Here is a 14,062-nt window from a genome sequence, read left to right as displayed (position 1 = left end):
GGGGTACTAGATGGCTTGTACCATTTTTGCTCTAATTTTCTCTTCTGAACCTTAGTTTCAGTGAACACATTGAGTCAGCTCCCACTGGCCCAAATTATATTTTATAAATGCAAGTTGAGGATTATCTTTCCAAACAAAACTGCCAGATTGAAATCCCCTCTTTGCCATTCCTGAGAGAATGACATACATAGGCTGGTACTAAAAGACTATCTTTGTGTCGAACAAATGGACCGAGGAAAATCTGCTTTCCTCTCCCCCTGTCCCTTTCTTCTTTACATAACTAGGGCCAAATGAGATGTTTTTCATTTTAAAAATTTGATTAAGCAGACTGAGCAAAAGCCCTTTCTTCTGGTCTTTACTGTTTTCTCAATTGTGGGACTGAATCAAGACGTACACATGCTGGAAGGATAGTGAAACCAGAACCTAACTGCCAAGCAGGGGTGACATTTGGAAGTTTAACTTATGAAAGGTGAGCACTGGGCCTGCAGCACCAATTTAGGGGCCACCCTTTCCCCTTGAGGCATCAGAATCTGGACAGTTGCAGTGAGCATGAGTGTGGGGGGTCCCAGGTTCCATGCAAACCACCATATCACTCTATTTACACAGGCTCCTGACCTGAGGAAAATGGAAGGAGGCAGGGCAAGGAGCAGGTTTAAATAACAAGGAAAAAAAATTACTCAGGTAAAATGACTATAAATGAGCTGTCTTGTTTCAGCTCTAGGAACTGAGAAACCCTGACCATTTGGCATATTTAAGAAGATATTACAAACACTACATTCGGAATCTCCTTATAGTACCATGTTTAGTTTTGGTTTCTGTACTTTAAATCTTCCTACAATATTTTCTATCTTGTTTTAAAGTGTCTTTCTAAGGTTCCCTGCCACATCATATATTTCCTAAGGGTCAGGGTATCTTCCTGCCTTTGTATCTTGGATATCATAAACACTAATTATAGGAATAAAGGAGTGAAACAGTTAAAAAACAGGCCTCCTAGTAAAAGACTAAAGAAACCGGGATGTTTGGGATTTGGGTTTTTTGGTAGTAGAAAGGGACAAGTTGCAAGTTTTCATAAAAACAACAGAACCTCTAAATGCTAATGTGAGGAAAAGGTCTCTCCCATTGGCTTTGGAAGGTATCTAGTTAGATATTTACCAAATATCATGTTTCAGGGAACACAGCACATTAAATCCAAATAATAAGTAGTGTCATAGCTTAGTTTCACTGTCTTTATTCATTCTAAAAAAAAAAAAATTCATTCACAAAAGTATAAGGTACTTTCCCTGGCTTGCTACTATTGCCATCTCTACTCATGAAAGAATAAGCATGAGGAAACTGAGTAGAAGTAAAAATTCTGGTTGGTTTATCCATCAAGGAAATGGGATCCCGAGGGAACCAGGCTTCCCCATTTCTGAAAAGCTCAACAAGAGAAGCGAAAATCCTCAGGCCAAGATGGCTTCTCCCTTCACCTGCTTCATGAAATCCAGCTACCTGAACTGCCTGCCCTCCGCAGCAGCCTTCACTCTACACTCTCAGTGTTCAGTGTCCTGAACCTGCGGGGTGCGTGAGGTTTCTGAACCTGCAGCGGCTGCGTGAGGTTTCTGAACCTGCAGCGGCTGCGTGAGGGTCCTGAACCTGCAGCGGCTGCGTGAGGGTCCTGAACCTGCAGCGGGTGCGTGAGGGTCCTGAACCTGCAGCGGGTGCGTGAGGGTCCTGAACCTGCAGCGGGTGCGTGAGGGTCCTGAACCTGCAGCGGCTGCGTGAGGGTCCTGAACCTGCAGCGGCTGCGTGAGGTTTCTGAACCTGCAGGGGTGCGTGAGGGTCCTGAACCTGCAGCGGGTGCGTGAGGGTCCTGAACCTGCAGCGGCTGCGTGAGGGTCCTGAACCTGCAGGGGTGCGTGAGGGGCTTACTCTGGCAAGCAGGGATCTCGCAGTACTTCCAGTAGACGCCGTCCTCCTGCTCCGCCACGTAGCACCAGGGGCTCACATCTCCATCTGGGTTTCTGTTGGGGAAAAGGACATACCAGTAACATTTTTGTCATTTTAAGTCAACAGGCTCATTGCTTTTCAGTTTTACCAAAAAGGAACACTTCAGCTTCTGTTATTTTTCATAATTGGTATATACCTCAATGATACCTCTTATGAAGAAAAAATTGGTAATACCTTCTTCCTCCAACATATATTTCAGAATATGGGAGCAGGAGGAGGTTGGGGGGTGAGCAAAGCTGATACATATTTACACAAATTCACTACAGTGTAACCGGGACAACTGACCACTGAACAAATCATGACAAACAGCACTGTGTAAACATGGCAATTCCCATGGCTGAGAGAGCACAGGTGCTCCTTGATATTGTGGATAAGAATGTGAAGGATGCAAACGGTCAGGATGGCAATTTGGTGATTAAGAGTCAAAAGCCCTCAAAATATGCAAACTCCCTTTACTTGGCAATTTCTCCTTTAGTATTTTATTCTAAGGAAATCTTTACTTATAAAGATGTTCATCACAACATTTTTATAATACAAAAAAGTTAGAAACAAAAATTAATGACTGCTTAAATAAATATGTTATAGCCATATAAAGGAATGCTAGGCAGCTCGTTAAAATGTGGTCTAGAGCCGAAACCGGTTTGGCTCAGTGGATAGAGCGTCGGCCTGTGGACTGAAAGGTCCCAGGTTCGATTCCGGTCAAGGGCATGTACCTGGTTGCGGGCATATCCCCAGTAGGAGATGTGCAGGAGGCAGCCGATCGATGTTTCTCTCTCATCGATGTTTCTAACTCTCTATCTCTTTCCCTTCCTCTCTGTAAAAAATCAATAAAATATATTTAAAAAAAAAAAGTGGTCTAGAGACACACTTTATTAATATGGAAAATTTACATATCATAGACTCCATTGATGAGCTTTCACCAGATCAGTCTGGTCAACTTATGTTTCATAGAAATGGGTCCTTGGGGTGGTGATACAATACAATATACAGATGATGTATTGTAGAACTGTACCCCTGAAACCAACATAATTTTATTAACCAATGTCACCCCAATAAATTCAATGTAAAAAATGGGTCCTATTCTTATCTTAAAACATGAATTTCTTAGAGAATTCTGAAGAAAACTAAGCCAAAGGGTTTCAATCAGAACCTAAAATCCTGTAATCCTGGAACCAACTTCTGATATAGCAATAATAATTTTAAAAAATTAATTTCACATTTCTGAATGAATGGCTTGGAATGAATGCCCTTCAGGGTCTTCAACTCAGAGATGCCATGACAATAACGGGCAACACTGCAGAACCAGAACAAAAAAGGGCAGGGGTTACTGGACACACAGAAAAGCCTGGCCTCTCTTCGCTCTTTCCAAGTCCCTTTCTTTAGACTCAGAACACTGGAAACCTGACACTCTGGTTAGGCCGGAAACGGGCATAAAGACCCAACAGCCGGAGCTTTGGAGCAACCCCTATCAGGCTGAGAGGGATAAGTCTATTGTGTGGCCCAGAAGATAAGCCGCCCTAAAGCACAAAGGGTCCTTTTATTTTTTGTGCCCAAAGGCAGGTGCCAGTGCCAATTCTGCTCTTCCCCGTCTCTCTGTCTTCCCTCTAATCCAGATAGGTCGAGCCCAGAAAAGTGTGTTCCCATCACTCGCCATCTCTCAGACATCTCAACTGTGATGGGTCTGGAAACATCACACAAGACAAACAGTGTCGGATGTCAGCTGAAAAATCAAAGCAGGAGAACTTGTACAAAGCCCTGCTTTAAACAGTATTTCACTGTCATTTTCCTCCCTCTATTCAGTGTTCAGCTTTGATGTAGTATTTGGTAGAGACCTTAGAAAAACAACTGTTTGTTATCAATGTCAAAATCATTCTGAAAAGCATCAGAATAGCTTAATAAAGAACAAGCAAATTCATCTTTGACTTCACTGCAGTGCTAAAAGCAAAAGGCCCAGACTCTCTGATGTGACAACAATCAACAATTTCAGCCTCTCTTTTCTGAAGTACACACTGGGAGATCAGGTCAGGGACATTCCATCAAGTCAATGCAGGGGAGGGCTGCAGCGGCCAGGGCTGAGGAAGGCGGTCTCCCCCGGCTCTCTTAATGAATACTTACTAGTGCGTGTCTGGGAGCCTATAGCGAGAACAGGGTGCTAATCTATGAGAAAAGATTTTTTTTTTCATCTGAATGAAACCTCATTGGAAATTTCAAATTTACCTTAAAGTCAGACTTAAAAACAGCTCTTCTGAGAAGACTTGCTTGATAGAAAGCAACAGAATCATAGAACAAACCAGTGGCCCACTATCAAGAGATACTTTAGAACAAGAACATAAATATGTAAAAACAAAAAACAAACACTGGTTTCTCTTCCTAAACACTCTTCCCAACCCAACTATTCCTATGAATAGAAAAACCAGGGGAAGGGAATAAACCAGAAATGGAGTGGAGTTAAATTTTTAATTATGCAAAAAAAAAATTTAATGAACATGTATAGCTTTAAAAATAAAGTATTTTTTTAAAAAATAATAATTCTTTTATTTAAAAAAATAAAAGAGTTACTTAATGAGCATTTGTAACTTCAACAATAAAATGCAAAATGTGAAGGAGCATTTATATAACTTGTTGCCTCTGGGAAGTGGGGCTTGGTGGGGAGGATTTGCCAGGAAAGAGGTAAAATGGGGACTTTAAACAATATATGCTTGTTGTTTTTGAAAAAGCTCTTAATATTTGTATAGTAACAAACTAGAAACTAATGCAACACAACTGTGGGGAAATGCTGGTTGGTACAAATGAGGGCAGAGGTGAAGGAAAGAGCTGAACGCCCAGGGATAATGAACATGGGCCACAGGCCTGGTTACTGCAAGACAACCACAAGGGTCCTAGAGTGTTAACAAAAATACATGGAGAGGGCACAAGGTAAACAGTGTGGCCTGTGCAATGCAGGGGATAAATATGTTGGCTCAGCTGGGTCAACACACCATGGTTGAGACTCCAGCTTACTGATGGAACCGGGGACACTGTAGCTCAGGAATCACTTTTCCCTGTTCCAATGGCTCAAGAGGCTGCCTTTGCACCTGTCCTAATAATAATGAAATTCAACACATTGCTGAACCGTGAGTCACATTACCAGGATCTTGGGTATAACGCTAAAACAAAGCTATAACCAAAAGTGCTTAGAATTTTGCTCTGATCCCCACAGACCAGTAATTCTTTAATTGTTTTGGATCAGTAACAACTGAGAATCTGATCAGAGTCATGGATCACCTCCCCAGAAAATTGCAAGTACACATTTGGAGCACCATGGATCTCAGGTTAAGAGCTAGAGTCAGACAGGTGAAGAGCAAAGAAACACCCATCTAGTGAAAGGAAGGAAACAGCACACATTTGATGGCTGCCGCTGCCCCTAGAAAGGTTACCCTGGTCTGGCAAAAAGGGGATAACGCAGGGCAGCTTTTTTTTTTTTTTGCTCCGAAGCACAGGGAGGTCTGGGCCACAGATGGTGCTTTTGCTTGACCACTACATTCATGGCAGCTTAAGAAGCTTGGCTGTCTGTGTGCCCACTGGTGGAAGGACCAACTAAGAAACCCTCCCAAAGAGACATATAAGTGACCAGACAGAAACGCAGAGCTCTGGAAACCAGTGTCAAAGCAGCCCAAGTGGAAAGAATGGTAGAAAAAAGGTCTGAGAGAAAGATTTAAAAAATAGTAAGAAGAAAGGCCTTCTGAGTTGGCCAAAAGGAGACAAAGACGCTTTCCCTAGCTGCGAGCAAGGTAGGAAGAGGAGACGAGATGATTATTATGTTTTTTGAGTACTGTGTGGCTTCATCTTACCTGCAATAGTTATGCTCGCCCAGGCCCCCCTCCCCATTGGGGTAATTCAGAGTGTTGTATGGATGCTGGAAAGTCTCGTTCCAGAACAGACATGGCTTCCCGCCTTGGAGTGCCGTCCAGTTCTGCGTCCCCCTGTAATCTGCACCGTTGGTTGTGAAACATTCTAGGAGAAAGAAAAGACAGAGCAAACTAATTTTTTGGCAACATCTCTGGTCTCCTCCCTCTCTGGTTGATGTTTTATTTGTTTTCTTTGGGCCAAGTTAGAAATGGATAGTGTCTTGCTAGGTCCTGGACACAGCAAGATTAACATCGCGAGGGCTGAGTAATTTGAATCGAGGTACCCTCCAAATGCTCGGCTCATCTTGGCACTGGTTTGTCTACAGACACTAGAACATTTCCCCTTAAAGTATACAGATTCCAACTAAGATGTAAACAGCGAGTTTAAATGTATTGAAGCCCCTGAAGTGAACCAGGAAACCCCCAAGTCTGGGAACAGTTGGTAACAGCCCTCCACGGGGAATTCTGGGTGCTCGGAGGGGGTCACAGCTCTCGCCAGTGTCTCTGTGTGGTAACTAGAACCAGGTCACCAGCTGTAACTGAGCTCTCCCCTACAGTCTGAAAGGCTGCACTGACACTTGGGTTTAATAAGACCATCGGATACAGCAACGCTTTGGAATCCCAATCACACAAGTCTGGGAATGACTCACATTCCCTGGTAATGAAGAACAGTCCTCCCCACGCTGCCTGAGATAGAAGTGCAACAAAACAGTCAACAGCAGGGAGGAAGGGCCGAGCTGGCATTTTCTCTCACCTGTTTCTGAAATCCCTTCAAGACACACTGAACATGGTCTCGGGTCTATTTTGTAAAATGGCAAAATCCTTGCAGGTGCAACAATGTGCTTCTGAATAAAATCTGCTTCTCAGACTTTTTTTGGGGGGGGGGATGGGAACTGAGGCTGATAGGATTTCCCCCCACATATTGCATGCATTAAATTCACAGAGGTTCATGAGAAAGGCACAGTACAAAGAGCCATTTTTAAAAATTAGCTTAGTTGAAACTGACAGATAGAAACACTTCAAACACTTCTTTAAGATGTATCACTAGGAACTTGACAATCTGGGGGAGTCTTACTACCATTCTGAGCTTTATTTCTTCCCCTCCCCTGACATGCACTGACCTCTAACTTCCGATGTGAAGGACTCCTGTTGCAGTGCATGCGCCTGCTCCCGCGTACGCATGTGCACAATGTGAGCACATCTATATTCTAGAAGACATTTCTTTTACTATTTAAAAATCTCTCTTCCTGTACCCCTTTCTCCCACTCTCTGGGCTCTGTGTTTTGTCTGGGATAGCACGGTTTTATGGAGAGCCAAAACAATCTGGAATCCCGGCTGCACAGAACACTCGAGTAATTTATCGTGTTTGTTGCGACATTCATATGTTATGATGTGTGACTTTTCATGTAGCACAACAACCAAACCCTCAACCAGAGTCTGCAAAAATAAAGAAGTTCAAAGGTAATTGAAGGAGGCAGCTCAGTGTAGCATAAAATGCAGTGAACCAAGGAATGAAGCCCTGGCTTCTCATCCTGGACCTGCTGCTGACCAGCTGTGCGACCTTGGACAAATCGCCATCATCCACATCACCACTAATGCTTACAGAGCGTTTTACCGTGTGCCAAGCTCTGTTCTAAGTGCTATACAAATATTAACTCCCCACCAACCCAGTGGGGCGGCTCCTTCATTCTGCCATTTTACAGATGAGGCAACTGGGGCACTCAACCACACCCCATACTGCCTCTAGTGCAGTGGTTCTCAACCTTCCTAATGCCGCGACCCTTTAATACAGCTCCTCATGTTGTGGTGACCCCCAATTTCATTGTTACAAATTGAACATAATTAAAGCATAGTGATTAATCACAAAAACAATATGTAATTATATATGTGTTTTCCGATGGTCTTAGGCGACCTCTGTGAAAGGGTCGTTCGACCCACAAAGGGGTCGCGACCACAGGTTGAGAACTGCTGCTCTAGTGGAACCCCTTGGCATCGTCTTTATTTTCCCCATATTCTCCCTCACACCACCTCCCACTCATCAGCAAATCCTGCTGACTTTCTTAAACTATATTCCCTGAAACCCACCCTCTCCCCTGCGTCTTGGGTGCCAGCACTTTAGTCCTGTTCACCATCAGAGGACAGTACAGTCTTGTTCAGGTCTCACTGCTTCCACTTTGGGGCTTCTGCAACCCATTCTCCACGCAGTGCTCCAAGTTCTCAGGAAGACAGCGCTGGGAACAAAACCCAAACCTTCCACCTTGTTGTCTGCAAAGCTTCCGTGACATGGCCCGGGCCCTCCCTCCTGCTGCACCCCCCAAGCTCTTCCCCTGGTCACTCGCGCTGTGCACCAGCCACATTGGTCTACTTTTGATTTCGTCAACACACCACATTACTTCCTGTCTGAAATTTTATTCCCCTAATACCTGCCATGACACTAGATGTTACCTCCTCAGAAAACCCTTCCCCAACATCTCCACTTATTTCTTCTGCCTTGAGTTTGTTTGCTAGAGAAAAAGAGAGAGGGGGAGAGTGAGGCTGTGGGCAGGGGTATGTATATCACATCAGAGCCCTTTCCCAGCCCCAGGGTTAGAGAGAGACCTGGGAACCTGTATTTCTATAAAGCTGCCCAGGTGATTCTTTTAATTAATCAGGTGTGAAAACCACTAGACTAGATGATTCTAAGAACATCAAGCCAATCTTTGCCAATTACTAGGACTTTAATTGCTGTGTGTTATTACATCTTCTCCTATGAGCGGTTGAGGAGTGGCCCGGGAGCCAGAAATGCAGGCCTTCGCAATAGACAGCAGCCTGTAGGATGGTGGGCTCAGGGTTCCCAGAGGCTCAGATGACTTGATTTGAAACACAAAGAGTGTGGCAGCCACCCACACAGGAGTCAATCCTCCTGAACAGGACGAGGTGGCATCTGAGAGAGGGAATGGGAAAGTGCACACTTGTCTGCTTTCATCTGTTTCTCCCAGGCCCAATTCTGTTCTCCTTACACCAGGGAAACTGAGGCAATGTACGAGATTGTCTGATTATCTTTTGAACAGACTTGCCCAGAGCATGTCGATGATAAAGAAAAAAAAAAAAAGGACAAGAAAAACAAACTTGAGTGTCTAGATCAAAGTTGTGTGTGCATCTTGATTTCATCAGAATACTAGGGTGTGGTACCAGATAATGAGGACCCTGCCTCCCTTCCTTTCTACTGCTATGAAACTGACATAAGCTTTGGCTAGCCGGGCCAAGAGTAGCTGAAACCAAAAAACAAAATAAAAATATCACATGGCCGGCTAGATATGTATGCATTTGGTGAAAGAGAACGAGCAAGGGCAATAGATCTAATCTCTAGGGTGTTATTAATTCATTCAACAAATATATATTCAACACCTACTGTGTGCCTTGCACTACTCACAGCATGGGGAAGGCAGTGGTACCCAACTTTCTCTCACCCCAACGCAGCTCCGGCTCTCAGATACTCTCCTGTCTTTAATAATGGCTCCCCAGGAGCAGTGAGTCCCATGATTATATCAAGGAAGGTATCAGGTATAGACTAGAGAAAGGACCATGTCAGGAAGGGTGGGGGTCCTCCACACACGTAGCACATATAGATTCACTGGGATACAGAGGCAGTGACGCCAGTTAAGTAGCTTACACTGTGTGGTTTCAGGAAATCACCTGGACATTTTGGGCCTCAGTTTCTTCACCTGTGAAATGGGGGGATTTGAACCACATGGTCTCAATGTCTCTTCACTCAAACTAATTTCACACAAATTTTAACAAAATAGTACTGAGGTTCAAAAGTCTGGGGTGATGTGACTAAAATGGATTGAGAGCTCAAAATCTCTTTCAGGCTTTAAATTCTCTAATTCTACATGTTTCTCACCGCACCCGGCTAGCTCAGTCGGTAGAGCATGAGACTCTTAATTCTACATGTTTCTCTAATGGAAGTGAGAATTCTATGGTAAAAAAGTAACTCACCTCCCAGGGGGGCTCTCCCTCTGAAAAGGTACCTAAGCACTCTTTTTGCTTAGAAGGAACTAGTTCTTCAACAAATAAATTTCAAGGAAAAAAGAAAAAGAGGGGAAACCTGTAGGTTAATAGAGACTCAAGAGACACATCACCCGAACATCGCTTAGATCCTGATTGGAACTGTAAAACACGCTGATGAGACAACCAGAAAAATGTGAACATTGACTGGCTGGATATTTGATAATATTAAGGAATGATCGCTAATTTTTCTAGGTGTAATAAGGGTAATAGTACCATTACTATGTTTTTGAAAAGAATTTTTATTATTTAGGGATACATACTTAAATATTTACAGATAATATATGAGATTTGTTACAAAATATTTTAGTTGAAGGAATGAAAGGGATACAAATGAAATAATATTGGCCATGGATACATGAGATGACCTTACACTCTTCTATTTTTGAATATGTTCTAAATTTCCTATAATAAAAATATTTTAAAGGACATATTGAAAATGGTTATTAACATGTTGTTTTACAATTTACTACCTTAGTTTCTCTTTTTAAAATTGATTTGAGAGAGAGAGAGGGGAAGAGAGAAACCTCCATCAGATTCGACTGCCTCCTGAAGGCCCCCTCCTGGGGATATAGAGCCTGCAACCCGGAGGCACCTGCCCTGACGGTAATCAAACCAGCAACCTTTTGGTGCATGGGATGACGCTCAACTAACTGAGCCCCACTGGCCAGGGCTACCTTAGTTTCTTTTCAAGAACTATAAACAAGCTCAATCAGTCATAAATTCAGTCATCTAAAAGCAAGATAGACATTCACATATCCTGTCCTGGGACTACATATTAACAGTTCAAATGATCACAGACCAAGCTGTGCTTTTGCCCAAAGTAGAATTACCCACAAAAATAATCACTGTAATTTTTAAATTGTGAGTAGTTTCTTCATTAAAATATCTTTTAGATCTTCTTTTCGTTCAAGAAAAGTGTCATTAATAACAGTAACAGTAAAAAGGCCATGCTTCTCAAAGTTATTTTAACTAAAAAATTTATGCTTTTGGCCCTGGCAGGTGTGGCTCAGTTGGTTGGATACTGTCTCAGTTACCAAGGGGTTTGCCAGTTCGATTCCTGGTCAAGGTACATGCCCAGGTTTTGGGCTCAATCTCTGGTGAGGGACATGTAGGAGGCAGCTGATGGATGTGTCATTCTCACATCAATGTTTCTTGCTCCCTCTCCTTTCCTTTCTCTCAAAAAATCTTAAAAAAAAAAAAAACTTTGGAAGAGAACTCAAGGCTTATCTCTTTGAATTTGCAGTTTATTAATCTCTATTAACAGATGAAATATTTAATTACTTACATGGCTATTCCAAGAAAAACTGAACCAATGGTAAGCATAAAACCAGAAGTTTAATATCAGAAGGCCCATGAAAACACTTCAGAGAGGGATGCTTATTATTTGTTATATAAAAATTTGAAAAACACAATTATCAAGGCAGAGAGGCCCAGAATGCAGTGCTGCTTGGGTACCACTCTTTTCTCATCTAGCTCTCATCTTGAACATGCTTTACTTCCACCCAGGCAGGACCCACTGGACGGTCATCACTGTGAAGTGCAAGTGTTTTTGCCAGGAATGGTCACCATGGATATGCAGTAGTGCTTGAGGAACTTATGGCTACCATTTAGGATATTATAAACACATACAATCATCAAATTGAAAAACAAAAGGCAGTTTTTGAGAAAGAATCTAGCTCTATAACATATACAGGGAGATTAGGCCAACCCTTGGTTAATGAATGGACTCAGCAGAACTTTAATGAACTAATTTCATTAATTAACCATGGATTTTACTGCCAATGCTACCAGAACACTTTCTATCACTTTGGTGATGGTACCACTCTTGATATATATTTGAGTACAAATAGATCCACCTCAATCTTGAAAAAAATTTCACACTAAAAATAGTTTACACATAAAGAAGCTGGAACCATAGATGTTTTAAAGCTCAAAGTCCCATTCTCTGATGGACAATAACTTAGTGTATTATAAGTCAACTCTAAAGGAAACAAAAAGTAGACAAAAAATGGAGCACTTTGAAAGCACAAAAACTAGAATAGTTAGCACGATACTCCTATAGAAACCAGGGCCTTTAAAACTAGTCCCACAGTGCCTGCTGCCACAGCTCTGATAAGACTTGATCACCTTGAGCTGTAATTGCCCAAGAAGCACCTAGCTCTGCTTCCACTAGCCTGTGAGTTTCTTCTTGAGCATCTCACTTATTTTTGTATCCTCAACAACTACAGACCACACAGAATGTGCCTGGCAAATGATAGTTTAGCGAGGGAAGCAGGTGTAGGGAGCTAAAGGGTGGGGAAAACACACACCCATTATAGACATTTTCAGAGTGCCCCATTTTCCTTACCAATTTATGTCTCTAGGCTAGTGATCATGACTTACCTAGCAATGACCTATGAGAAGTGCCAGGGAAGTTTATGTAAATCAAGCATTTGAAGGTAAAATACTTGCTATTTAAACTGGGGGAATCTGCTATTTAAAGGAAACCTATGGTGAAGCCATTTGTAATAGGGAACAATCAACCCCTTGTAATGAATATCCATTTGTATATTGTGAGTTTGCTTTAAGCAGGAGACACCTGGCTTAAGTCTACACTTTGCTTTACCGTCTCTTGAGCAACCCAATTTCACACAGTTTGAAGCTTTCAATCAGTCTAAAAGGAGATAAAATAAACTGATAAAATAATCCAGCATCTGGGCAAGTTCTATCAGTATTGCCTGGACTCTCTGTTTAATTTCAGATGGCTAGAAATTTCCCCAATAGAGGTGTCCTGGAGGGCAGCCAGTGCTCCATGGAAGCCAGCCTCTGGGCTATTCAGCTTCCCCTGTTGATATGAGATTGCCAAATAATACTAGCGTTCCTGGGTGGAGAGCTGACTGCCGGGAAGACAGCATATCTCCAGAGCCTGTCTTTAAAGTAAACCCTGAAGCAACGAAGTCGTAGTCTTCTCTGAAATGGCACAGGGATGGATGAGTCCCCGTCAGAGATTTAGGGAGCGCAGCAGGCATTGCCTAAGCACTTGTTAGTTGGTTTCAAGATAAAAATGACTTAAGTGACAGGTTCAAAGTTCTGACCAGGGAGACAGTTTGGGGCAGAAGGGAAGACTCAGTTGTACCAACGACCTATAAGCAGGAACAAGCAGTGCCGTCATCTCCAGCCACCCAAAGCAGTAAGGGCAGCGATGGCTAACAATCTGATCTGACACTCAAAGGTTTAAAGTTTCATGGCTGTGGAGTAGGGTTGCCAGATTTAGCAAATGAAAATACAGGATGCCCAGTTAAATCTGAATTTTAGATAAACAACAAATCATTTCTAAAGATATTTAAGTTTTCATTATTTAAGTTTTCATTGCATGAGACAGACTTAAAAAAAAATTCACTGTTTACATGAAATTCAAATTTAACTGAGTGCCCTGCATTTACTCTGGCAATCTCAGTCTAGACAGCAGAAACATACAGTGAAATCACAGATCTGATTCCATCAAGATTTCTGAAACACTGTTCACAGAAATGCTTAAGGAGCTTAATATGGATAATGAAGAATCTACTTTCTCTTCATTTCTATTTTAAAATATATTTTTATTGATTTCAAAGAGGAATGGAGAAGGAGAGCGATAGAAACATCAATGATGAAAGAGAATTATTGATCGGCTGCCTCCTGTACACCCCATGTTGGGGATGGAGCCTACAACCTGGGTTTATGCCCTGACTGGGAATCAAACTGTGACCTCCTAGTTAGTAGGTCAATGCTTCATTTGCCACGCTGGCCAGGCAAATGAAGAACGTACTTTCTTGAGTGAAAAACATTGATCAGAGTTGCCTACTCCTGGGCCACAGTGAAGGGAAGGACAAAATAATAGTAGTTAGGACAGGGTTTCTCAATCTTAACACTACTGACATTTGGGCTGGATAACTGTTTGTCGGGGGGCTATGCTGTGCACTGTAGGATGTTTCGCAGCACCCCTGGCCTCTCCCTGCTAGATGCCAGTAGCACACCCCATCCGACCCCAAGGTGTGACAACCAACAATGTCTGCAGATAGTGCCAAATGTCCCCTGGGAGCAAAACCTCCTCTGGTTGGTTTAAACTGCTGAATTAGAAGAAATGGTCAGATAAACAGGAAGTGTCATATCCATTAACC

At 42.6% G+C, this 14,062-nt stretch overlaps 1 protein-coding gene across 2 annotated transcripts in view; it reads right to left on the bottom strand.

Annotated features, from left to right (window-relative positions):
* The window catches only part of KREMEN1 (kringle containing transmembrane protein 1), a gene marked incomplete at its 5' end in the record, with an annotated part of 50,022 nt that overhangs the window by 28,871 nt on the left and 7,089 nt on the right, over window positions 1-14,062 (bottom strand). For both annotated transcript variants that reach the window (XM_081114192.1, XM_081114193.1), the window contains 2 exons: window positions 1,909-2,000; window positions 5,817-5,979. In XM_081114192.1, the coding sequence (XP_080970318.1) occupies window positions 1,909-2,000; window positions 5,817-5,979 (255 nt within the window). The remainder of the gene's footprint in view (window positions 1-1,908; window positions 2,001-5,816; window positions 5,980-14,062) is intronic.

This window comes from Myotis nattereri (assembly GCF_964212035.1).
Source record: "Myotis nattereri genome assembly, chromosome: 19".
NCBI lineage: Eukaryota > Metazoa > Chordata > Mammalia > Chiroptera > Vespertilionidae > Myotis > Myotis nattereri.
This window is presented reverse-complemented; position numbering and strand designations above follow the sequence as displayed.